At 36.6% G+C, this 27,607-nt stretch overlaps 1 protein-coding gene across 6 annotated transcripts in view; it reads right to left on the bottom strand.

Annotated features, from left to right (window-relative positions):
- The window catches only part of GPHN (gephyrin), a 268,694-nt gene that overhangs the window by 27,835 nt on the left and 213,252 nt on the right, over window positions 1–27,607 (bottom strand). For 4 of the 6 annotated variants that reach the window (XM_030949405.1, XM_030949403.1, XM_030949402.1 and 1 more), the window contains 8 exons: window positions 21,433–21,475; window positions 18,066–18,203; window positions 12,763–12,855; window positions 9,703–9,758; window positions 4,739–4,858; window positions 2,866–2,924; window positions 2,503–2,656; window positions 549–670 (listed from right to left, as the gene is read on the bottom strand). In XM_030949405.1, coding sequence (XP_030805265.1) covers window positions 549–670; window positions 2,503–2,656; window positions 2,866–2,924; window positions 4,739–4,858; window positions 9,703–9,758; window positions 12,763–12,855; window positions 18,066–18,203; window positions 21,433–21,475 — 785 coding nt within the window. Of the gene's footprint in view, window positions 1–548; window positions 671–2,502; window positions 2,657–2,865; window positions 2,925–4,738; window positions 4,859–9,702; window positions 9,759–12,762; window positions 12,856–18,065; window positions 18,204–21,432; window positions 21,476–23,771; window positions 23,835–27,607 lie in introns of all 6 variants that reach the window. The other 2 variants (XM_030949401.1, XM_030949399.1) reach the window with 1 other exon arrangement.

Here is a 27,607-nt window from a genome sequence, read left to right on the forward strand (position 1 = left end):
TACTAAAGTTAAAAAAAAAAAAAATTCTTCCACATAATTCTGGAAATGATGACCAATATGCAGCAGTGGGTCCTTCCTCAAAAGAGAATTACTCAGAATATGACAAAATTGTATAGTCTAAATCAATTTTGGCATGGAAAATAAACTCTGAGAGAAACTTTCCTTCTCCCTTTATTTGACCAGAAAAAAGTGTAGCTGCTGTAGAACTGTCTCCCCTTATGTGTTTTAAGTATAGTGCTTGGAAGGACACTGCAACAAAAAATTCAATTTCCAACAGGAAATAGATTATCTGTTTCAACAAACAGAATGCAAAACAAATTAAACACCATTAAATAATATTTTTTTCAAAAGATTTGTCCTAATATTAGAATAGACTTATTTCTTGCTATAATGAAAAGGATGAAATACTTTCTCCAAGATGTGCCTTGTCACAACACTGTGACATTTGTAATGAGTGACATTTTCTCTGGTATTTCTTTTTCCCATGGATGCCATAAAGTGCATCACATGAATATGAAGTGACATCTTTACTAACATGTGGTACTTACTTATCACCCACAATTCCCAGGTTGATCGTTGGATAGCCGTGCTCTTGGATTGTAGCTAGGAGAGTTGAACGGTTACTGTCCCGAATCTTGCCTGGCAAGAGGTCATCCTCAGGATTCAGCAGCTATAAAACCAGAAACACTCAGTCAGTCTCCTTGGAACACTGTGCTTTACACAAGTGAGAATTATTTCTTTAGGTTGGACAGGATATTTTTAGACACATATCATGAAACATATGTATAAAGTGATTTAGTGAATTTAAATTAATAAGATATGTAATGTGCTTGTTTAGTCCAGTCCTCCACACTGTTTAGTTTGTTTCTACTGATTCACGTCTGCAAAACATTCTTACTCCTTATGACTACGTGGCTTCTAATCTCAGACATTAGCAATCAAACAAAAAATTTTCAAGTTTTCACCTTATTCTTCCTCTTTAAATGATTCTAAGGGAACCTCATTGATGTTGTTAACCAGATTTAAAGGCATTAATAAAATTTTGAATTTCCTTGTCTGCTCACCAAAAAAGATAAATACAACAGTCTGCACTGGATTAATGAACAGAAGCCTTATGCTTAGTTCTTGTATCAATTACCGTTTTGGATTAAGAACTTTCTCTTAAGATAGTCCATTGTGGCAATTACCTCACATGTGTTATATATTTTGGAAGCTAAACTACAAAACATACATATATAAATGTACGTTTTATATATATCTTAGAAATTCTAATGTAGGACACAAAAGGACAATACAATATTGACAAGAGGTAAATAATACTACTACTAATAAGAACGTATCTGTCAAAATCACAGCATTAGGTAGTAAGGTAAGAATAATGAGAAGTGGAGCATGGGTAAATTTTATGCTTTGGCTTGCAGCTCTGTTTCTGTGAAGATTGTCATAGGATGTTAAAGAATGCTTTAACATTTTACAAAAGAGAATGTCTACATCAGTAAAGGACCCTTTAATGACCTGCAAGAATCTTCAATCATATGGAAGTTACCAGTCAGAAAATCACCACCTGTAATCCTTGTAGCTCTATGGATTTATTCCTCAGTTAGTGGTCTGGTTCCTGCATGCCACACCCTGTTTATATTATGAAATCTGGCAATAATCTGTACCCCAGACGACAAAATTCAACCTATGAAAAGTTTTCAAGATCTTTCAAAATTGAACACATTCAAGCTGTATGAGAATACAGCTACTGAGTTAATATTTGAGGCTGGATTTCAAAAAGTTTGTCTCAGAGGACAATCAAAACTTCATGCTGTCTTAACCCACATATCTCAACCCACATGTTCTTTAGGTTTTGCTCTTCCTATTCTTTCTCTGTCCTGTTGCTGGAAGAAGTGAGAGGGCACAGTTGCTGGCCTGGGTCAACACACAACATATGTAAAGTTAGTAAATTAAGTTTATCTTAAACCTGATTTTTCTGATGTAGTTAAAGCAATTATAAAGCTGGTCTGCAGTTCTACCAACAGGAGAGTGTCTGGATTGCAACATGTGCTACTATAAGAAGGAATATTGAGGCACAATACTGCAACAAGGCATTTGGTAGAACTATTGAGTTTTCCAAGTCAGCTTGTCTGCCACTTGTGTTATAGACACAGAGCCTGTTTCTTAAAATAAATTACTCTTCAGTCGTGACTGGCAACATGAATTACAACCCCAACTACCCCACAGGTTCTCCCTTGCTGGCAGGAGGAAAACAGCTGGCACATGGTTGGATACATTACCAAAATTTTGGCAAAGAGAGTGTGAGACCTGTGAGAAAACCCCTAAGGGAGAAAACACAAGCAGATTATTATGGGTTGATGCCTCACAGAAATAGCTCATGTCAGCATGAGTTGCTGTCCAAAGTGAGTCTGCTTGGGAGTAGGGTGGAAGTCACTATCCAAAACATTGCCTCATAAAAAAAGACAGTATTTCAGACTATAATTCTAAACAAACTTTTCTTACCTCATTCCCTGTTGACATTACTGCAACCACTGGAAACTTGTTAACTTCTACTTCAGTTACTCCAACAGTTGCTAAGAGGCCAATCTCAGATGGACCCATGTGGGTTCCTTTAGCCAGCACACATTCACCTCTTTTAATATCATGTCCTATGGGTCTGAAAATCAGGACAGAAAAACAACATGAAAAAAAAATAGGATGAGATCCAAAGTACCTTTCCTTCATTGGTCCTGCTCCAGAAGTGGAGTGTCCACGGACGCTCCTTAGTCTGACTATCAAAATGTCAGTACCACTCATGATTAAGAAATTACTTAGAAATTCGTCAGCCCTTCAATTCCTAACAGAGATATTTTAATAAATACAGACCTGATATCTTGGCCTGGCCGAGCTTGCACCAGGATTCGAACTTCTAGTTCTTCAGTGCCCTACAAACACAAGGACATCACATATGGTCAGCTGAACTATTCAAAGAAGATATTAATGTTTAATTTCTCAGAAGTCTACAAAGCACTCATTACACTGAGACATTATGGCTTAAGCATCATATTGTTCTCCTGATTTGTTTGTAAAGGTTGTAAAACAATATGTGCTAAAACAAAAGCATTTTAAGAAATGCTCTTTATGATGAGCTCACTAGAGGAGGACCAGCACTGAATATGTAGTTTTAGCTTCCCTATTTTTTTTTTTAATGATACCTGTGATTAAATAGCTTTCCTGTTTACCTTTTGATCTGGTATACTGAGTGGATTCTTTCTACTCCTCTCAGCCAACTTGATCTGGTCAAACCATTTCAAAGATGGCACTTCAAACAGACCATTAGTCTGGCAGACATTACATTAGCAGAAAGGTGGAAAGAAGCTGCGTGCTGCAGCTGTTTCAAGATTCTCATGTAGATTCCTGTAGTGGATACTCCTACTTGAGAGCCTTGTATGAATCAGAAAGGGGCTCATTCACCTTGTTTATTTACTGTGAACAAGAGACCGTGGCCTGAAGAGTCTGATGCATTCCCTTGCTCACAATGTCAATAGTTTGGTGATTCATTAAATGCCAATAAATGGTACATGACCTCTATCATTAATATTTAAATTTAAGCCCTGCAAATGGGTTGATGATATATACACTCAGTTTTGAGATAGTGCCAGCCTGTCAGTACCACTAAATCTAAACTTAGACTAGAAAAAATTCTGGTTTTACATTATGATGTAGTGCTTATATTTGCAATGTGGTAGTCCTCTCAAGATGAGGTGGGCAATGGCCACAAAAAACTTGCTCAGTAAGGCTAATGGAATTGATTAAAAAGCAGTGAAGGCAATGGCGTATTTTGCAGGAAGATATAATCTATACATATACATCTGTAACCTCAAAGCAGGATTGATAATTTCAATAATTTCCCTGCTAGGAAGAAGGACATCCTCAACAGCTTGCTGAGTTCATTAGATGTAAAAATCTATGAATTTAATAAGATTAATAAAGCATGAGAAAGGATCCGGAGAGTGAGTTTCAGTTTTTGCAGACTTTATCAGTTTTGAACACTAGAATTCATCTGCTTACACCCCAGCTGCAATTACAATGCTGACACTGAGCTGTGGTGAAGTGGAGCAGCTTGTCAGAACAGCAGCAGTAGAGCAAAGGCTGATCTGAGCACAGAACCATACACATAGTTCATTCCAAAGCTCTCCTTTGCTGAAACAAGACCACCTCTGATAATACAGAACGGTCCTCATAGCACAGTTTAAAGCAATCCAAGTCCTCCCATGGATTTTGCAGCACTTAAGACAGAAGTGCAGAAAATCATATTCAGCTTTAATTACATCAGCAGTAATTCACTGTATTATTCTGAGATCATAATGTAATTTAAAAAAAAAAATCCTCTTCTTATCTGGTGAGATTTCCACTAGCCTGTGTTTTAAAATGTAATTACAGTAGGCAATTGAATTGGACTGTGGGCATGGATTTCCAAGAGGCATCTGCCTTTCACTCAAATCATGCTCCCAAACATTTTAGAGTCAGCACTCAACAATTTTGATGAAAAATCAGTCAGAACAGGAAGGTCTGTGGTACTGTTATCACAGCCTGAAAAAGTGAGAATTGCCACTGGGAACTGATGCAAAAACCCTCAAACTTCTCAGATTACTGAAGAGCTTTTCTGTATGACTGTCTTTCATATTTACAGGATTGTATCATGTGCCATTTACTTCCTCATACAAAAGAAAAATGAGTTTTTTAACTTGTGACTCACATCATCTGATTCCCTGATGAGCTCTGTATCTTCCACCTGCACCACTGCATCAGCACCACATGGAATTGGAGCACCAGTTGTAACTCGCATTACCTGACCAGGCATCACAGTCTGAGTTGGCTGAAAAATAAAAAAACAGAAATTAATCTCTTTCTGGAAAAAAAAAAAATAAAGCCACTGGAACTTTATGCAAGTAATCTGTCTGAAAGACCAGAATTCTTATTTGCTGCATGACTCCTGATATATTGTGAGCAATATCAACAGGTACAATAAACTCCAATTCATACCTGGCTTTATTTATATGGCCACATATTAGGCGGCTTCAGGTTTTTCTCCTTATATTTCTATCACATGAACAACTTTCAGAAGAAGGAATATACTAATACTCAGAAAAATATTTGGCACAGAAAAACAACTGGCTTAAAAATTTAACTGTTAGATGGAAACTTTCATGAACAAAAATCTAGCAGGTCTCAGTACATAAATATTTTTGCAGAGCACTCTGGCTGCCAGGGCTGAAATTGCTTTGGTTGCATTTTTGTTCTGTTTTACCAGCACACTATTTATGAAAAGCCAATATATAATAGAAATGTAACCAACTGCTTAATTTTTAGGCACATTTCTTAACACTGAGAAAGCTCAATACTAGTTCACAGACAATATCTATCGAGGGTCAATTTAGAATTGCCTAAAATTGATAATATTCTACAATTCTATAAAGTCACAGGACATTAAAAAGTCTCAGCAGAAGCAGTACAAAGAACAGAAAAATATCAGAAAAACATGATAAAACAAATTATATGGTTTTAGTAACACTTCTCACCAGGCAGACTATTTTAATAAACATTTGTCAAAATCAAGGGTAAAACTGTAATTTGGCCATAACTATTTAAGAAATAAATAACAAAAAAAAATTCCTAAAAATGAAACTAAAAGAAGCTGATATGATGACTGAGATTTCATTGCTGGCTCCTCCCAGCACTGCAGGAAGCCTGGCTTATCTAGATTTCAGTGTTATAAGTGAACATGTGCTACACAGAGATCTATGCAGCTGTGATCAGAGCAAATATTCTGTACGTGTCACACGTACAACTCATGTGCACATTGACTCTAAACTCCATATGCAGCGCTGGAATTCATCCAGGACTCCTCAAACTGTAATTAGCACACATTTGGCAGCAGCCCACAGGCTGCAGGCAGTACCTCCCAGGACTGTTACCTGCTTCTGCCCAGCAGGAATTTACTCCATGACTTTTGCCAGGGGCTGACAGACACGACCAAACTCTAGACCAGCGATCAGCACTTCAGCTGCATAAAGCTGTTTGCCTTTCCCATTCTTCTACTCCACTTCAGCACTGTCATAACCTCTGAAAGGTGAGTTTTACTTTTAAATGTGTGTATTTCACACATTTGGGACAGAAGCCATAGGAAAGGGGTGGGATGGTTTTTACCTGGCTTACCACAGCGTCACAGTGACCTTTGTATTCCAAGAAACAACTGAGCCTAGAACTGACTGAATCTTAACCCTTTTCTACAGGTAATGGAAATCTAATATCCTTGGAGAAGAAAATAAATAAACAAACCCCCACTTGCCATATGTCACAGTTAGCATATTTTTAGGGCAAGATTCATGCTATCATGTAAGTATCTAAACCAGGTGACATTAAAAAAAAACTTTTATGAAAATGGCATTTATTCCTCACCCCAGACTATACAAGGAATTGTGGATGGATAGCTGAAACACTGCCATTTGTACTGAAGCTGCTTAAAAGGGAAAATAATGCTATCTAGTGTGTAATTTTGATTTTTATGAAAAGAAATGTTACAAAAGGCAAAGCTTATGCCTTGGATTATGTATTTTGCATACCATTGTAGATATAATCTGAAGATACATTACAAATAGGTAATATTGTTTTGAACTTACTAAGTATTGCTGGCTTAAATTTCAGAGGAATGTATTGCATAAAAAAATTCTGCCTATTAAAATGCATCACAAAGAATACAAAATGTCTACTACTGCCACAAATCACAGCCTATGGTGATAAAATGTGCTGTAACTAACCATATTTTTGGAGTTTATCGTTAGATGAGTTAATTTTTGAGATACAATGATGCGATACATTTAAACAAATTCATGATACAATTGCTTTTAGAACTGGTCATGTTGCTCATAAATTTAATTTCATTTTTGTCTGCTGAGAATTTGATCAGATTAACTTTATGAACAAAAGTCAACCATTAGATTTATTTGTGAATCTCCAGGGCTGTGTTCCTCTATGATAGATTTTTTGGAGATAAAGAAATGATTGCTTCTCAGAAAACATATTAATGTGCAAAAATTTCACAGAAGCTCTTCTAGAGGCCTTTGAGATCTCACTTTTACCTGCAATGGGGCAATACTGGTTTCTGTCCTTTGCCTTCATTACTGATAACCTACTCAATTTTAGTCACTGAATAAAACCCAGAAATAATTTACTAAGCACAACCCCTATCTCAGGCAATTTCTCCTGCACATGATTACACCTCTCCTGTGTCATTTAGAATGATCCATGCTCCTTTCTGTAAAAAGGTAAAAGTTAATGGAATAGTGGAAAATGCCTGCTTTTCATTCTAACATTGTAGCTGGTTAGTTGTAGTGTCTCTTACAAACACCTTTAGAAAGTCTTGCAGGAAATGCTGTGGTCTATGTGAGTCTACAGAAGGAAACCCATGTTTCCTATGCTGAGTGTTCGACACACAGGCCATTGTGGATGGCTTGTGACCAGTAGTCTCAAGTGTGCCCTAACTTTCCCAAAGCAGGGTGATGCCTGAAAGCTTTCCCTGATATACAAAAAAAGGGTTAACATAAACATGACCATCTGGAGATGGAAATCAGAAAACACACAAATTAAAAATTGATACAGAAATGTCCAACTTGGCTATATGGCCTTCCTGCAATTCTCAGCTCCATCTTCTTCCTTGCTACTAGCATTTATGTAACCTTTTTCCCTACAGGAGGAGCCAAATCTAAATCTATTTTGAACTCCCTGCTGTGAATCATTCTGTTAATTGGTCTGTAACATGAAAAGCAGAATGTTGCTGCTGAGAGTGACTGAAGGGTGAAATGAGACTGAGGAGCTTTCCAAGGCTATAAATAATTTCTTGGGAAGGAGATGAACCTGAAGATGTGTTTGCTCCAGAAAAAACTTTGACCAATTATTCTGAGGTCAACAGCCTTGTTTTTCTGACTTGCCACTGGTATTTTCAGAAACAGCCTCTCTCTGCATGCCTGCTTCCCACCCAATTTTTGCTCCTTGCCAGAGAGCCTTCCTATTCCCCGTAATCTGGGAGGACAGACTGTCCCTGTAGAGACATTTGTGAGCTCTTGAACTTTGTTGGAGGGAAGCAGCTTCCATTTGCCCTTTTATCTTTTGTACAAACCTGCTGAACTGATTAGGACACTGAAACACTTCAGACCTCTAATGGGAAGTAGTCCCCATTAGAGACAACTTCAACAGTACTGCTTTTAAGCAGCACTGTGCTGTGATATTTAACTAGCAAAATTATAATATTGATGACAGGGGAATAGTGATAGGAGTGAAAATTCAGTGGGTTGCTCTGCTGGTTCTTGCTATTTTATAGTGATCATAAAAAGAGTTGTAAAAATAGTTGTCTTTGAATCTTTTGGATTCTAGACCAATGCTTGAAAATGCAGTCAGGAGGGCTAAAAATATAAGGCACGTTAAAAACCCTGCTGAATTAACTTGCCTTTGTTTTTTAGAATTTAAAGTAATTTAACATATTTTGTGCAACTGATCCATTAATCTAAGTTCACATGAATATCACTACTGAGAAGATGTCTATAATACCGAAGTATAATTCATGATGATGGATGGGACCTAAAGCAAAAATAATTTTTACAGCTCTTCCTGACATGAATAGCCAAATTAAATGTCTATTACACATTTAGAGACAGTTCAAGTACATTAAAAAAAATCATCCTGCAACTGGTAATACTTCTAAAACCTGATACAACTTTTGAAATATGTTGATTTTACTTGGACTTTTTGTTTAGCAGTCAAAATGGACATACTATAAAATCCTAATTAAAATTGATTAATTCATTGTTTTGCCTGTTACTTATCCCTTTTTCCATCATTTCACATACAATACACAGAATTATAAATCAGGACTTGAAACAGCTGGAGAAGCATTGTGCACTAACTCATGTTTTCCTGAACACAGCCTCCAGGTATGATTAAATGGACATTACCCCAGTATGAGTACAGAAATTTAATGAAATATGCTCTTGAATTTGAGAACAAATCACAAAATGAATCTATTAATGAATATTTATAGAGAACAGAAGGTCACAAACAGGTCATGCCTCAACTTGCTTTTAAAAATCAATCCATGTATCAGCTAAGTTGCACAAACACTGTTCTCACAAACCAGCCTCAAACCAGGCTGCTGCCAGGCTTCCTCAAGATTGTTCTGATCGTTACCTATCTGTAAAAGCTTACTAAAAAATTTATACACTTCATTTTGCAGCTATCAGTGTGAAAAATGGAAGCGTCTTATGAAAACACAGTTATTGGGCTGACATCCTTAAAGAAATCTGTCAGCAAGAGGGGGTTAAATCACTCTTTTCTCTGCTTATGAATTGTTGTGCCACTAGAAATCTCATGTCCTCAAACATTGGACCAGGGCAGAACGTTACTGTATGCACTCCTATCAGACATGTCAGCACAATGCTCTGAAGTATTTTGGGATATCCTTGTTAGCTCCTTATGTAACTGTACTACCTCACTTTCTGGAATCATGTCCCAAGGCACATAGCAGGAGGGTCAGTACAGCTGTGTCCTACTTCACACCACATCCAAGACTATTCAATTTTGGAGCACTAGCAAGGCTTGTAAAAATACAAAGCAAAATCTTACAGAAGAAAAATACATTAAAAAAAAGAGAAAAGAAATTGTGCTCACCTGCTCACCAGCCTGGGATTCCCCTATGATGAATCGATCTCCTGGGCCATCAGCAGCTGTTAAGAGGGAGAACATAAATGGTAAACACTGAACCAAAACAAAAGGTGGCATTATATATAAAGAACAGGAGAAGAGCAAAGATGGTATAATGTTCAGTTCTTCAGTAACTTCAGTTCTTCATGACTAAGGTTACAGAAGTTCTGTAAGCATTTTACCTTCTAGGTCCATTTGAGGTGTGTTTATTATTTTGAAAAACACAGGTTCTAGAAAACAGAATATTTTTAACTGAAAATTTCTGGGCAGTATGAGGTCATGTAAAGGAAGACTAGGAGGAATTACATTAATAACAAAGATTTAAGGGTGCTCGTGACACTATTGCAATACTGAAAATTCGGAGTCTGAGATCACTGATTTAACAAGTCTTCAGGACTTCCAATTTAGCAAATCTGCATTTTCACAGGGACAATGAAGGCACAATTACTAATGAGATTTAAACTGCCTGCCTCAAAGGTCTTTCAGCAAGTTGCATTAGTGGTATGATAGGCTTTACCACGGCGTAAAGCATGTGTGAAGCACAAGCAGCTCTGCCTTTCCAAGCACAGCAGTCATGTTGCCAAGGGTGCTCAAACAAACTAGGCTGGAAAGATCACATTTAAATCTGCATTATTACTAATTTTAAATCTGTAGCTGTCAAAAGTTGATTTCCTAGAGATGAAGTCTAACCAGTGACAACCTTTATCTTAATAACTGTGGTTTAACTTCAGGAGCCCTGAATGTACACCCAGGTAACCTTGTATCAAGAAGAGCTACTTTCAGGAAGGATGTCCATTCAGTCTATGATTTATCACATTTGTACTCATGCACTGGTTGCAGCTTTGCAGATCATTATCTATGGTACTTACCCATGTTTGAAGACTAATAATTAACTTGGCTTTAAAAGCTTATCAAACAGACTAATCTATGAGCTTTAGAGTGAACTCAAAAAAGTAGAAAAGGACTCTTCAACTAGAAAGCCTTGAATAATGCATGTAATACTACTGAAAACTGTTGTTAGGCCTGCACTGAAAAAAAAAGTGCTTGTATGATCCAGCAAAAGAGAAAGAAATCCCTAATAGCTAAATTATTTTAAACCTTATAAAATGCTACTGATTTAGATTTTATTCCCCCACTAATAATAATACGGAGACAAAGTTTATAGATGATACACAACTGATATAAAATGAGAAAAGGACAGGGGTTTGGGCAGACATGTTATGCCACTGAGAGCTAATCTTTATATTTTTGTAAGAAGCATCCATTAATGTAGTCAGTATTATCTCTGCCTAAAAGCTTTTTTTTCCCATATCCAAAGATAATAGATTCACAAGAATAATAAGAGTAGAACAAAACAGTATAGAATAGAATAGAACTGCCTGATCAATTCAGAGCTAACCAAAACGTAAAGCAAATTATTAAGGGCACTGTCCAAATGCCTTTGACACAGAGATGGGCTTGGGGCATCAACCCACTCTCTAGGAAGTCTGTTCCAGTGTCTGCCCACCCTCTTGGGTAAAGCAATATTTCCTGATGTCAAAGCTAAACCTTCCCTGGCACAGCTTTCAACCATTCCCACACATAATGCCACTGGACACCCTGTGCCCTTCCCCTCCACAGGGAGCTGTAGGGAGTCATGAGGTCACCTCTCAACTTACTTTTCCTCAAACAAGACAAACCCAAAGTCCTCAGCTGCTCCTCATAGGACATTCCTTCCAGCCCTTTCACCAGCTTTAGCGCTGCTCTCTGGATGCATTCAAATATCTCAGTGTTACTCTGCTTGAATTCACCACCAAAATTAGGTTTTGTGTGTTGGTTCTGTCAGAAGTTGCTGAAAATGACATTCATGATCACTCTGCTCATTCTGCATGTTTACTGAGATTGTACTCGTGCTTTGCCTTACCCGGCAGCAATCAGGTTGCAAGACAGCATTGCCTTGATCCCGGGGCCCTTGTCACTCAGCATTCTACTCAGAGCTCACTCTCTTAGCTTTTCTCAGCATTACATTACCTGTATTTCTCTGGCTACATATGCACTCCCTAGACCAAATTACTAGTCGTTTACAGGGCCTGTTTCTCTCACACACTCATCTTGTGGACCTGAAATTTTATTTTTATATCAAATGTATGGCGAAGCTACTGGATTACATCCATTGCCTGGGTCTGCAGGCAGTCTCTTTCATGGGTAGTTGCTTTCCACGGTTTCAACTGCCAGCAACAAAAAAGATAGTTTAATGTCCCTAGAAGAAAGTTGGCTATTGTGTACAAATTTCAACATGGTGTTATGATAATTCAACTACACAATTAAATCACTACTAGTATAATGTTTGATTCTGTATATTTTAAATTTTCTTCATAGACATATAAGGTGAGCATTGTTATTCTTACTTTACAAAGGGAAAAACTGACACACAGAGAAGCAACTGGCTCAAAGTGATGTGGCACCTAGTGGCAAAGCAGAGTGTGCATTCAGGTCTCCTGGAAAATCATATTTGCTGCTTGAAATGAATACAGTCATAAAGCTAATTTTATTTATATATGGCAGCTGCAGTATTTTTAAAGGAAAAACCTCTCCTTTTGAGGTGTCTCCATAAGAGAACATTATGGTAAGTTATTCGAAAATTCTCTGAGTAATCAATATCTGCACCAGTTCAACAAAGTAAAATACATATAAAAAATCCCCATTAAATCTATAACAGAAGAATAGCAGATGAATTCGTAATTCAGAAACAGATGTTCTGTTATTGTCTAGAATTTTAAATGTTTCCAAGAAATGCACAAGCAACAGAGGTGCATATTTAGGAGCACACAGGGATGTACATTTGCCTGTGTACACCTGTATCCATTTAAAAGATCTGAACTCAGCTTTGTGGCCTTCCTTCAAGACAGTGCATTTTATATAACTGTGACCCCAACAATGATCTGTATCAAATCTGAACCAAAATAACCCCTGCTGTATCCAAAACAGGTGAATTAACATGTTATAAAGCAGCAGACACTATACTACATGTCCAGAAAGTGATTTTACCTCTGACAGCGTAACCATCTTTTACTGATGCTGGAAATGGTGGCAGATTATCTTTTGCATATACATCTTGAGCAAGGACTCGCCCCATTCCATCTAGAAAAAAAGAGAAAAGACCATGCTCTGTGTCATTATAGTGAGTGAAAGGGGGAAATGAAGTTAACAGCCGTGCCCTCCAATAGGTGAAATGTATGTGTATGGGACAGATAGATCTCTCAGGCTTTAGATTTTTGACCCTACATACAGGAAAAAACGACTGGACTCTGAGAGTAATGATAAAGGATTTGTTTAAGTCTGTGCTCCTGGTTATGGTGAAATTGGTGACAGTAGATTTGAATGCCAAGTATCCAAACCCAAAGGTGATAGCTCTGATTAAGGACCAGAAAAACAAGTATTTGTTTCTTCAGAACAAGTTTTTCCCCTAAGATCTCTTGAATATATGCATTTTCTTTATTTTCCTTTATTTGAATTTTTAATAAATCAAAAAAACCCCTTGTAAAATGACATTTCAAAAGTGAATCCTGTGCACAGAAGGTGAGAGGTGATGAATTGACAACATTAACAATGGACCAGTTTCATAAACTGACAAAGAAGTTTGGCAATAGATTAGCTTCACCTAATTGCTGAGAGCATTTCTGCTTAATGGAGGGTGAGTGCACTTAAGTGTCCAAATTATTTATATAAATTTATAGTATTATAGCTGTAAATATTTTAATAGCTGTTTCAAACATACTCTTTCTCTTCACTTAGCAACTATGGCTGATGAGCTGTAATTTGGCTCAGCTTCCCTGCAGAGACTGATAGGAATTTCACCCTCAGTCAAGTGGCTGGTACTTTTATGGTATCAGCAAGAGCTTTATTTTTCAGTATGACATGGAACAGAGTGGAAAATAGGTAACTTGGCCCTTGATATAGTGCGAGAGAGAAAGCAGATTTATTAAATGTGTGATTAGATGTACTGGGAAGGGACACATGGGTCAGAACTACTCAGACTGGCTTGATTCCAGTATGTCTAAGTAAAAGAAGAGAAGCCCTGCTCATAGTAGAGGCCTGCTCCTAGTGTGCATTGTGGCACTGGAAGGCAATGTCCTGCTGAAAGTATGATGGAGTGAGAGAATGCATGATTATTTCTGCCAGGAGAATTTGCATGGATACGTGCTTTAGAGATTATAGCCTTTGAGACATGCCAAAAAAGAGAAGTGCATAAAGTGTGATTCTGATTTTACAGAAGAGCTAGTGCTGCACACTAAATGGGCAGATTTTGTAAAAAAGTTCACCTACTTAATTTGAAAACGTTCAGCACCAGTGAAGCGGTATTATAATGATTGTATTTTACTTATTAACACAAAGTGATTTAGTTAGCAATTAATTATTGTAACGATAATAACATTGTGCTCACATCTGTATGTATCAACTTCCAGCCTGAAGTTACTGTTCATGCTGCATTGCTGAAATAAGTATTGCCATGAAAATGCTGCTGAAAGCTGTTAAAGCCACTAGAAAAGCACTTTTGTAATGGCCATTAATCCACCTGTGCAAACCTGCATATCAGTGCCTGTGATACACAATACAGAATTTATGAGAGACTTCACAGAAGCTTGTACACTTATACTGAGTAAAAGAATGCAGACACAGACATTTAAATTATAGCACAGAAAAGGCAGCTATCAAAGGCCTAGTAAAAACACCCTTTGTTCATAGATGCATGAAATCTCATACAAAAGTGATACTTCCAATTTTAGCAGCCATGTTGTGCCTTCATTTTGCTTCTTGTCTGCATGGAAAATCACACCAATTAGAGCAAAGTTGAACAGTATGTTCGTGGCATACTGCCATGCAATATTTGAAAGGAATAAATGGCTAGCCAGTAATGGGAATGAATTTCATTACAAGAGGAAAAATGTAAGAATTATTTGCTGAAGCAGCCTTAGGCATTTAAAATGAAGCAAGTCAGCAACTAGAGGACAATCTTAACTACCTCTGCAGTCTCTTTTAAGAAAATATTCTAAAAATACAGTTTGACCCTATTTTGATTAATTGTAATTCAGAAAGATGTTCTGAATTATTTTAATGCCATCAAACTGCCCCTTGTGATGCTCATAGCTTTCTGACACAAAATGGAGAATTACATTAAACTCACTTTTCAAATGTGGGTATTTGCTAATCTTAGGTGGTGAACCTGGTACAGTTCCATGAAGAACTTTGATTTCTCTGGGGCACAGCAATAAGACATCTTGTACTAGGAAGTGATGGATTTTGTAAACACTGCCCTGGTAGCACTTCACTGTGATATGAAAAGTCAATGCTACCAAACCAATCAATTAGGCTCTTGGACTGGACAAGAATAAATGTGCTGTTCTCTGGCTTAAGCTCATAAAATGTAGATTGCTTCTGCATTATAATTTTATTATCAATTGAACTTCTGCATCTTCTTAGTTTCAGAAGAATAATCATAATCATGTTGTCTAAAAACTTAACCTTATGTGCCCACAGAGCTATACTCACTTAACTGCATTTATTTGGAATAAAAGTCTGATTGGGGGCTTCATACCAGATCTCGATGATGGCAGGTGAGAAATAGGCTTCAGATGCCTTGGGTTTATGACACTTCCTTAAAATGCTTTAGGACAGTCCATTTTAAAAAAATATTAAAGTGGTTAAATGATCTATATGGTCACTGAGCAACACACTAGTGTGAAAGCCATGCTTCAAAAGATAACTTTAATAATCCTCTCCCTTATGTTAGGAGAGAATAGATAGATCTGTGAGACTACAGCCTACCTTGACTTAATCAAGAATAAAATCAGGACTGTACTGGGTATTTGTACAGAATAACATTCAGCTGCTTCATTTATGAGGATGAATGCTATGAAATATGTTTAGTTTTAACTAAATCAGGTTAAATTAATTAGGGAATTAGGACTCCTAGAATTTTGCACATTTCACTTTCCTTGGAGAGAAACTGTGCTCCTGAAAGTTAGTTTTCAGAAGCTCAGTTGTAATTCAAGACACAAAATCACAAAGAAAACAAACACAGCACAATACGGCTTTTCTAAATACAGTTTCAGACCTCCAGAACTAAATTTATACCATTTTCTGAAATTTGATGTATATTTAAAAAAAGACAAAAAAAAGAACCTGTTACTAATTTGTCTGTTTAACATTATGGTGACCCTTTAAGAACTGAAAATGCATTTCCATCTTGGCATTTGTAGAAACAAATTAGAAATCTACAATGTAGATTAAGAGAATTGAATTTGCAGTATCACAGACACAGACATGTCCTTTAGGGTGTCTCCTATAGGCTCAAACCTGAAATTTCATACTATATACTTGGAAAACATACAGTGCTAAAATAAGTGTATACTACTTTAAAAATAAATGGCAAGATAAAATCTTGCTCTACAGTGCAAAAATATGAAGGAATTGTTGGTATAATCATGTGAACATTAAATCAAGAATCTGTCTCTGACCCATCAATCTCATGCTTGTGTTTTGGGTTAGAGGGAAGAGGGTCAAAACTAAAGTGACTCAGCAGACTCAGTTCATTACTTTTGAAAGAACAAGAGTGCCAGGAATAAAAATACATACATTCTGGACTTAGAATCAAAACTTCTTTTATTCAAAGAAGAATAATAATCCTACAGTACCTTAACGGTATCTGACATACCAAAATAAATATATGATGTGCTTATCAGAGAGGCAGATGCCAGTCTTTCATCCTTTATTTCAGGAGTTCAGGGTTGCATTCGCATTTATTTGGACTAAATGTACCCAACACTGCAGCTCATCATATTGTTCACAAAGGGCTGTCTTAGAAAAGACATTGAACTGACAGCTACCCAAAAGGCCCAATAGTTATGCTCAGGCATTTAAGCCTTAATGCCTTCTAATCTGCATGCCATTATGAAAGTGCAGGATGTATTATGCATATTCCTTGTTGATCCAGTATTGCTGCTGTTCTGAATGCAGGGTATGGAGCATTTTCTCAGAAATCCTGCTGCCAAGGCATAGAGGAGCACTGAACTCTGCTTGGAGTCACTAAATGCACAGGTGTGATATTGCATACAGTCTGCTAAATCAGTATGTCAATATGAAGACATCTTGAAGGCTTCTGGTAGCACAAAGTTTTGGCAAAGAACATGAAAACTTTGAACTTCCAAGCCAGAAGACAGAATATACCATTCAGAAACCATTTGTGCCTCTCCGCTGTCTGTAGCACACCAGTGTCCCAGATGTTTTTTGCCTTTTGAGGTTTATAGTTCCACAATCTCTTCACTGACCACCTTACTTTTGGACAATCTGGAAGAATCCCTGGAAGAGGTTTCTGCTTCCCTACCTAGTTTAGGTTTACTTGTCAGCATATTTCCTGTCATGGTTTTGTTATGTGCCAAGAACATCTCCCAGATAATGTCTAGGCTTGATGTAAGGAATAGCAGAAGCTTAGAGAGGCACCTAATAGACATTATGATACAGTATTTCAGGAAGGAGGATAGTTTAGCTGAATAAACATAAGAGATGCCTTGCTAATTCCTTTTAGGGCCAGAAAAATCACTTCATCTATCCCTACTTATTAATGAGTATAGATACAGTCACAAAGTCACAAAGTCTGATATTTTGCTTGCTGTTTGGTGCTTGTGAAGACAATCTCACTGTATAAATCAAAACCAGTTACTCTTTAATTACAAAGTTTCTATAGCTCAAACATTAAAAGGAAGCAATTTCAGAAAATGATCATGTAGTGTTAGATTAGGAAAAAGAATTGTATTTATGAGAAGAAGAGGAAAATTCTGGAATGACTAGCAGGTTAACTAGAAACTGGAAAAAGAGTCTGAGATGAACTATTAAAGATAAAGACATGGAAAAAAGTGATCTGGAATCAATAATCACTTTGCTTTGATCATTAATCTTGGATAGGAAAGGGACTTAGTGAGAATCTTCCACAGTGAGACAACAGAGGGAACCAATCACAGTAAAGCTTTCAGCTACTTGGTACCTACAAAAGTCCACTGAGGCATGTTCAGGTTGAGTATAATATGTTTGCTGCATGTAATACAAACAGGAAGAAAATAAATTCATGTGTTTTATTAGTGTTCCATTACAGTCTCCTTCAGGGAGCACCACTGAGTTCAACTGACATTCTCCTAACTTTGAAAGGTTTCCCCTATTACAAGTATTTCCTAAAGCAGTTTCTCCTGGAAAAAGCACTGTTTTCAGACACCTCACAACATAAATAAAAGAGAAGGAAGGTTGCCAAATAGGGAAGAAATCACCCTCAAGCTCACAAAGAATCCAATTTAACGTACCTCTGTAATTGATGATTTCTGTTCCAAGCACTGGGGTCATCTCCAGAACTGTGATGAAGGCCTTGTCCATAGATGTCAATGGGAATGGAGACATGCGATGTCTTCTTGCTACCTTGGTAATGTCAACAGCACTGTGACCTGCAATGGGAAAGAACAAATTCATGTAGGCTACAGTGAGCAGATTCATGTAGTGATGTTCATTTAAACCATTTTACTGAAACTAATCAGCACTTTGGAACAAATTAAATGAGTTAGTTATCACTATTGAGCTTTCATGTCTGACCCTGGGAAGACACTGTATTCAACTAGAATCAAGAGAGCGTATATCCTTATCTGTAGTGAAGAATATACCAGAAGTCTCAATGAGCATGAAAAGATAGGTTAATGTACAACAGAAGCCCTTCCAGGTGATGCAGTATTCTACACTGAGGATGATAATCTGAGGCTAATTCAGTTCTATGAACTCAGGACAATTCACTCCATTCTGTTCTGCACAAACACATCTCAACATACTCTGATGAAACCCAACAATGGACCCTGTGCCAGTGAGCCTACAATCCAAGAGTGAGATGGGACTCCAAAGGTTTGAAAGGAAGACAGAGAGAACACAATGAAATTACTGGGCAGTCAAGGCAGCAGACAGTGTCTCCAGCTAGTGGGCATCCTACCCATTGTCAAGATTTTGTTGTCACCATAGCAAAGTGTTTAAATGTATGATTGAAGGCAGTAGGACAACCTAAGAAAGCTTGCTTTTCCTGGGTGTGAGTGACAGGTAGGGAGAAAATATGACAGAAATTGTTTGAAAATGAAACCAACAGTGTGTTTGATTTCATGATACTTACTGAGAGATTAAACAAGGGGACAGCAAGCTTTGAAGGATTTTGGAAGTGAAGATGAGCAACTGAAGAGAGAACTATTGCAGGAATACATAAACAAGAGCAACAGATATAAATGGAAAGATTCAGACAATTACAATTGCAGAGTATCTTGAAAGGATTTACCTAGAACAAGAAGGTATTTATGAGAGGCAAAGTGGATGATGTTCTATACATGATATGTAATGAAATTCCTAAGTAACATAAACTACAGTACAGAAAGCATTAGATAATAGAAACTAATTTTTAATGACATGATTTTGCTTTGCAGTCACTACATAAATATCTCATTTGTTGCTGCACATGCCTTCATATTCTGAAAAAAAAAAGATTATTGCTTCAAGGGTAGTCTTCTGATAAAAAGCAAGTAAAAAATAGCACAACAATCATGCAGTCTAAGCCCTTCCTTCAGAAGAAGAGGTTTCTTAATTAATCTATATTAATTGTTCAGCACTAACACATGCTTACCTTTTCATGTGAGACATTGTTCACTAATTGTTTTTTGCTATTAACAGAGTAACTATCTTTCAGAGGAAGAAGTAGAGACAAGTGATACTGCCCACCTAATTCTTCCAGGAATGATTCTGGAAGAAATTCTTTGAACAATCTCTCTGTATGTATTTAGAAGATGACATGATGAAAAAAGCAGGCACTGTGAATTTGTCAAGCACAAGTAATTTTTAATTGATTTAATTCTTTTCCTTAAGATAGCAGTTGGCATTCTGAAGAAGAGAGAAACAACTGATGAGACATTTTCTAACTATATTAAGACTTTGCAAACTCAAACCTAACTTTCACATAAGAAAACTAGGGACAAATGATCCAAATTAAACTATTGTAGGGTAAAAGTGTAGCATGGAAAAACTGCATTCCTGGTTTTAACAATGGGGATCTCCCTAGCAAGCTTACATTTCCAAGTTATCATGTCTGTTTTTTGTTGACAACATCATTAAAGAGGAAAAGGAAAGCATTTGTGAAATACAGTCAAACTTCCCACACCTGCCTCTGCATAAAGAAAGAAGCCCTGCTTTAACAGCACTGTAATTCCTGAAGGTCCAGCAGATTCCACACAATACATGCTGAAAACCTTTTCCTGATGTTTTAAGTTGGAAAATATGAAGGAAAATGCTAAGAAAAAACATGTCACAGCGATGAAAGCTGAGGGAATTGTGTGGCAGTGAAAAACCTTTATTCTATTGCCACTAGATGCTTTTACTGCTTCTAGCAGTAATTTCACTGCTACTTAAAACTCACTGTTAGCTACTTCAGAAACTGACATTTCACCTCCTTAAACCTTAAAAAGTGATAGAATTCACAGGTTTTGAATGCTTTGACTGGTCCCCAGAGAACAACATTCAGATTTGCAAGTCTGTCGCTAATGCATGTCATTTCATTAAGTCAAAGGTTCTGTTAAAATCTTCTGAGAAATGCATTCTCCAACATAGACTTTTTGGAAATAGTTAAAATTCCCCAACCTCTGACATCTTTTTTCCAACGCCAAAAGTAACACCCATTATTTCTGCAAGAAAAGTCAAGAAAATAGACCCCTTTTAGGTTTAACACTAGCATGAATAGCCTTTATGAAGGAAGAAAGATAGATGTTGGTGCATTTACTAACCTTTCTCTCTCCCATTTCTTCTACAAACAAATGCTAACACTTCTATTAGAGGTATCACAGATTTAAATAGACCCAGAGACAAACAAATTATTTTTTTTTAAATTGTAAAACTACTAAATGGCACTTTAATTACAAGCAAATGACATTAAACAGCTCCTCAGACTTCACCAAGTTATCTTTCACTAATGTGAAATGTCAGATAGCTCTAAAAATAACTACTTACATTAAGCTGCACTTTGTACAACAAAATAATCCTTTAGCTTTGAAGCAGCTAATTCAATTGGTTGCATAAGGTAGAAAATTCTTGACAGCCTGCTCTTTTACCACCAAAACAACTTCCTAGTCCTGTCATACATATACACGCACATATGGTGGATCAAATTTTAGACTAGAAAAGATTCCCACAACACAAAGAAAAAGAATTGTGCAAATTAAACTAGACATCATCTGGATCAAATGTGAACTCTTAACCTTTGCAGTTTTTGGTTTGGTTCTATGTAATCCAACATTCAAATTCATGTTCAAGTATGAAAATAAAAATATGTACATTCAAGTTGAGAATCTCCATTTTCATTGTCTTTCAGTGTTAATTCTTGCCCATAAAACCTGCACACACATGATCATTTACAACAAAACATCACAAACAACTCAGACCTCCATGTCATTAGAAATACAACTTGGAAGAATAATTTAAAAGGTGACTCTCCATTAACACATGAACACTATGAGCTATTTATAGTTTTACCTTTGGATTGGATTTCTCTGTCTTAAGCTACTAAATTTCTGCTGCAAACCCACTTAGTCCCACCTCTGATCTGACTATCTTCTGAGCAGTCCTAGTTTCTCAATAGAGCTAAGAAGTTTCTGCACTTACTTGCTCTGAGGATGTTCTCCTTGCTGCTGCACCTAGACTGCACCTGCAGAGAGAGCACAGAGTCTATGAGCTACAGAAGTTAACCAGAATACAAAATACAGAGATAAAATGGGCAAGCTCCTGGGATCTAAGACAGAGGCTATACATATTTTCAGCAACATTTTTAAATATTTTGCATGAGATAAGTATATTTAAGCAGAAGGGTATATTTAAGATGATGGTCAGAATCGGATACAAGCAATTTGATTCCACACCCCTCCCATAAGAAACAAGATGGCCTAAGGACAGTAAGTGAGAAAAATCAAAGAACAGTGCTTAAAATTATGTGTTAAGCATCAGTTTTCAACAGAAAATCCACATTTTCTTATACAGCTGTAATTACAGTAGCTCTGAATCAAGGTCCTGTTTGATGATTAGATAGAATACTAACAAAAGTATATGACCTGATTTAAAATTCTATTGCTAATATTTTCAGGTATTAAGAGTTTAAAATATTTAGTTTCAATTATGTTGATTCTGAAAATGTTTAGTAAGAAATCACAATTGTATAAGCAACACACAACTGTCTAAATGGCTCCTGGATGGAGCTGATAAATTTACTCTGCTGTTCCTATTTGGTTAAAAGAAATGCTATGTTCATTTTGAATTTTGTAGTGGGATTCTACTTTAAAAAGTAACTGTGTGACAATGACATGGTTTTTCAACAACCCCTCTTCCTTGATGCTTGGCTACTACTGTGCTATTCCAGATAGATTAGTTTGACTACAGGGAAATTGGGCAATTCACATGGGTCTAATATTCTAGTAACACTGGATATTTACAATTCTGTTAACTATGCAGATTTAAAAAAGATTTTTTTAAAGAGTATCAGCCCTGTAAACACCACACAGTTGAAACTTTTAATTCTTCTCAGGTTTGGAAAGACAGCACCATGTATAATAACCTTGAAGTTACAAGTTTTCAGATGGACTACTGTCAGGCCAGATGACTGAACTGGCAGCATTGAATAGAAAGCATTTTGTATGGACAAAACCCCAGCTAAAGTACACTTCACAGGAAGACAAACCTCTGAGATAGTAAGAACTGAATCCTTCTCCTTTTTACTTTATTGAGAAAGGTCTTTTAAATTTCAATGAGAATACTGATAAAGTAGAAGCGTGTACATGTAGTGAAAGAAGTGGAATAGCACAAGTGATGCTGAGGGTGTAATTTCCCAGCAGAACATCTGTCTCTGCTGCAAAAGCAAAGGAGTGAATCCAGATTATCTTTCAGACCTCACTCTGGACTTGCAGTCACAGAAAAATTGCCTAGAAAGTGAATATGTATTATCTAACAATTGATGAAGAATAATAAACCCCCAACCCCTCAAAAGCTGTCTTCAGAAAGGAACAACCATTTAAGTCTGAAACAAATGGTGCCCCAGCTTCTAAACCTCTTTCTTCTGTTCCACAGCAGCTTGCCCCAGATAGATAGTCACATAAAAAAATTGGATTCTACAGCGCAACACAATCTACTTATTGTAATGGAATAACTTATGGAAAGTAATGTTGCAACTTAGAGTGGTTTATGGAGTCCTTCCCTGAAAAAAACTCTTGTTTAACAAAAACAAACAGAAAAACCCCACACCCTCCCCACTTCCCACCAAAAATACTATACAAGAAAACTGCAAACAAAATAGGAATGATGCCCAAATTTGGCCCAGAGTTGTTTTACCAGATTTCAAAGGCATAAAATGAACTCTCTTTGGAAGAAGTAAATATTTACCTATAATTTACCAAAGGACAATTCTGGACCAAAAAGGTGGTATAATGGCAGGAAAGAAAACACAAAAGAAAGAGAAGCACAGTTTGAGAGGGAGAGAGAAGCAGGATGGATGTGGCAAGGCAGAAGATGGTGTATGCAAAAGGAGACATGGGCCTATGTGTGTAAGACTACTGTCTAAAATGGAAGAGGCTCTCTTATTTCTCACTGAAAAACATGAAAAGAGAAAATGAGGAATGGACCTGCTGCAAAATAACCAAGCGATTCAGCAACTGTGGAATGAAATTCAGTGAGATAACACAGTCCTAAAGAAAAAGGCAAAAAACCAAAAATACAAAACACAAACATTTGAAACAATCTACTAAAACAAACTAAGTAAAATATGTGATCCAAAGGACACAGATAAAAGCTACTAGAGAAGGAGGAAAAATGTTAGCAGACAAAGACAGTGCTAAAGAAGTAAAATGGAAGTCAAGAGAGAGTCTTTCAACAAAGTGGAGGAACAGAAGGAGCCCAAACCCATAGCGCAAAGCAATGTTTGCGAATGGAAAACAGCTCCTTTGAGCAGTAATAGTTACTCTCGAGTTGTAGCCTCTATTCCTCCTCAGTTCATCTTTAAGCCCTTCCAACCTATAGTGGAGCTAGTGTATGGACAAAAACAAGAGATTTATAATGAACAGAGCAGCTGAGATTTGCAGATCAAATCTTCTAATATAAAAAACGTGCTGACAAAGTTTTGCTCTTAAAATGTCCAAATGACAATGGTAACAAAAGACAGCTGGCTTCACATACAGCCTCTCACAGGTCATTTTTTTAATTCTGTGCACACAGAGGACTTCATATTTACTTTTTGATTTCTTACACCCAGCCTAAAGTTTCCATGTTATCACTCACCTGATGGGCAACATATGCAGTATGAGAAATAATTTGCTTCCCACAAATTTTAAAAGCAGCTGTGGAAGAGGAATCCATGATAATAAAATAAAAGGCTTGATCAGCTAGACTTGATCGTTTCCCAACCTATGCTCACAGCTGCAGAATACAAACCATGTTTTAACATAACTGACATCAAAATTAGTTATTACATAATATTTCTGTTTAATATGAATTGCACATTCTTATCCTAAATGTTATTTTTAATCAAAACTCCAGTAAAATGATTTTTAATAAAACCCACCAGTTCCCTAACACATACAGTTTTGGCAGCAATGGAACTTTTTATAAATGGGGTCATGTGCTTCAAGTGCCTTTTAAAATATTAATTATTTGTATGTTTTACTACTTTGTTATTTGTGACATTTACAAAAAATCTGTATTCTTTTCACAGCTATTGTTTACTGAGGAATCCATGCTACATTGCATATAGTACAATGACTGACTAGGGAGAATTATTATTAGGAGAATTTACTGTAATTCTTCTCATTCACAGGTAGTTACAGAAATAACAACCTATGGTTGTCTTTTCTTTCACAGGGAAAGTATAGACTTATTGTTTGTCCATTCTACAGCCTCTTGGCTCACAACCTATCTTAGCAGAAGATACATTGGGCTACCAGCCAGTACCATTCCCTTGCATAGTTCAGACAGAATGTAACCAAACCCAAAGCATTCAGTTCACATTACTCTGTATTTTAAACAAATTGGATTTTATGTTCTTGAAAACGTAACTTCATCATGCTGGAATGCAGAGTAAGCTTTCTCCCATAAGCTGAAGTAGTAAATAGAATGTGAAATACAGTACTCAAAAATAAATAAAGGGAATGGCAAAAATAAAGAGTCCTGCTGACAACTTTTATCTATTGGTCATGACTGGTCTGAAAAAAAACCAAAACAGTGGCTGTACTAAATTGGATTCATTTAAATTTACATAATATGTTTTGCTGCAAATAAAAATCAGTCTAAAGATTTTTTTCAATAAAAATAGAAAAAGACACAAAGAAAAGTTCATGCTACGAGTGAAAAACTCATGTGAAAAATAATGAAAAAAGAAAACTGAGAAACCCTTTAACACTCTACACCATGACTGTTAGGAATTGTTAGAGAAATTACTTACCTTTTTAAAGTCATAACAAGATTAGCACAGAGTATTAAGTCAGCTCTTCATTATGGGAGGTACAATTAAAAGCCATTGGTTATAATAAAACAAATTGCTAGACAAAGGTGAAGAGTTTCCAGCCCAATATGAAAAGCTAACTCTTACAGGAGTACACTTGAACTCAATACTACAACATGAAGAACAATTCAGAGCAACGACATCAAAACATGAGTTACCACCAACAGCAAGAGCCCATTTCTCAGGAATACAGAGCCTGCAGGAGCTGGCCCATAACCTTTAGCACTTATGGGGAAGCACATTGCTCCACTCTGAGGAAAGCATGCAGAATGTGGAACCACCAGCAGAAACCCAGACACAGGCAGACACAGAGGACTAAGGTACAGCAGCGGGAATGAGTTCGCCAAGCTGTAATGAAGGAAGCAGGGTAAGCAAAGCACAGCAGCTGTTTACAATTTCAGAACTGCATTCTCACTCTCCCAAACACCAGGCAGGCCTGTTCACGAGGTATTGCACCTACTGCACTTTCTGCTGGTGAGAAAGTGCATAACTCATGCAGCCTTTCCTTAAAACTACAGCAGCTTCATGAAGACAATGTATCTGCTGGGATGTGGGAAAGTTTGCTGCTGCTGCTTTTGTTCTGTGTGTGATTTATTATTTCATGACCCAAGTTCTGTACCATATACACTGTACACGTGCCATTTGAATGGTCTCTGAAATATTTGCCTGCTTTAAACAGATTTCAAATCACATGTGATCTGATTTATAACTGTAGGGGTTTGCACAGTGTCTTCTGCCTAAAATACCTTCTATCCTCTAAGAGTGCAACATACGTTATTCACTGTCTCAAAATAAACAGAAAAGAGAAAACTAAACCATGAATAACAATGTCTGAAGCTGCTCTGATAATACTTAGACAAACTGATTTTGGCATGTTATACTAAGCAATGTCCATAAGGTTAAACTAGGAGAAAATAAAAAACCCAATGAAATACATTTTGATTTCACTAAAAACACTGTGTTAAATCTACCCTGATTTAACAGGATTAATCTATTAATTATTATCTCTGTTCTCTGAAGAGAGATATTTTTTTACAATAATGAAGTTGTAAAAAAAAACATTCACAAGAATGCCTTGGGTTGGAAGGGACCTTAAAGATCATCTAGTTCAAAAAAAAAAGTGCATCTGGAATTGTGTACTTCACAAAACATTCAATAAGGTATGTGAGGTTTAAAAAAATCCTATTACAACATGCAGTCTTCCAATTTCAGGAATCAATTCTTATTCAAACCATGCTTTTACACTGAACTGAACACACGAGGTCTTAAGAGAATGCTTTATGGCCATCCGAATTAGAACTAAACTCAGTTCAAAACAGCAGAATAATTTTTTCCTATTATACTGAGACTACTTCTGAAATGGAAAGAAAAATGAGCACAAGGAATTTGATAGCAGCAGACGTTACTCATTAACACAATTTTTAAAACAAGCACTACTGATGGTGGGATTCAGTTCACCAAAACTTAAATATGAATATTAAATAATGTGGTATTCCACACAAGAAATCACTCATTTGGAGTGAAGAAATAAACAGAAAATTATTTGAAGCCAAAATAATTTTAGGAGCAGATTTTTACAACTTATTGTGTTATGCTTGGTAGGTGGACACTGAACAAAAGTCAATTCTAAATCTTGAATAGGTCACTGTCTTCATCCATACATTACTGAGTTCTCTTTTCTGAGCTTTTTCTAATCACCTACACTTTACATACAGATTTATTGAATTTTGATAATTGTTTCCCAGTAGACTATGAAAACACATATGGAATTCTATAGTCAGATTATGCCTCATCCTAACTACTATTCAAACAGGACAGTGGAAGGGGATAGATGAATACGCTATAGAAACATAAGGGCTGAAGTGGTTCCTTTTACAGGAGCAGTATTCAAAAAAAAAGGTATTATCCAATATTTCAAACAATATGGATTGAAAAGGCAAAGAGCAGTTTTCTTAGATTAGTCACCTCTCAACAGAAATTGACATTGTCCTGGAGAGGCAAAATCAACACATTTATTTATCCTAGAAGAAGATTCAGAGAAATCTTACATGACAACTAAAATTGCAACCTGAACACCTCACAATGAGAAGACAGGAAGAACTGTGATATATACAGCAAAAAAAGGAGACAAAATAGCAAACCACAGTAAGCTAACAGGAAAGTCAACTGGCTGCTACAAACTGGCAATATAGGCTTCATAGTTGAGAATTAAAAGAAGAAAAGAGGGATTTTCTCCCAAGCAGTTTTAATGAAATGTTTACCTTAGTATGAAAAAAATATATGAGCTGCATTTTGTGTTCT

This window comes from Camarhynchus parvulus, chromosome 5, assembly GCF_901933205.1.
Source record: "Camarhynchus parvulus chromosome 5, STF_HiC, whole genome shotgun sequence".
Classification (NCBI taxonomy): Eukaryota; Metazoa; Chordata; class Aves; order Passeriformes; family Thraupidae; genus Camarhynchus; species Camarhynchus parvulus.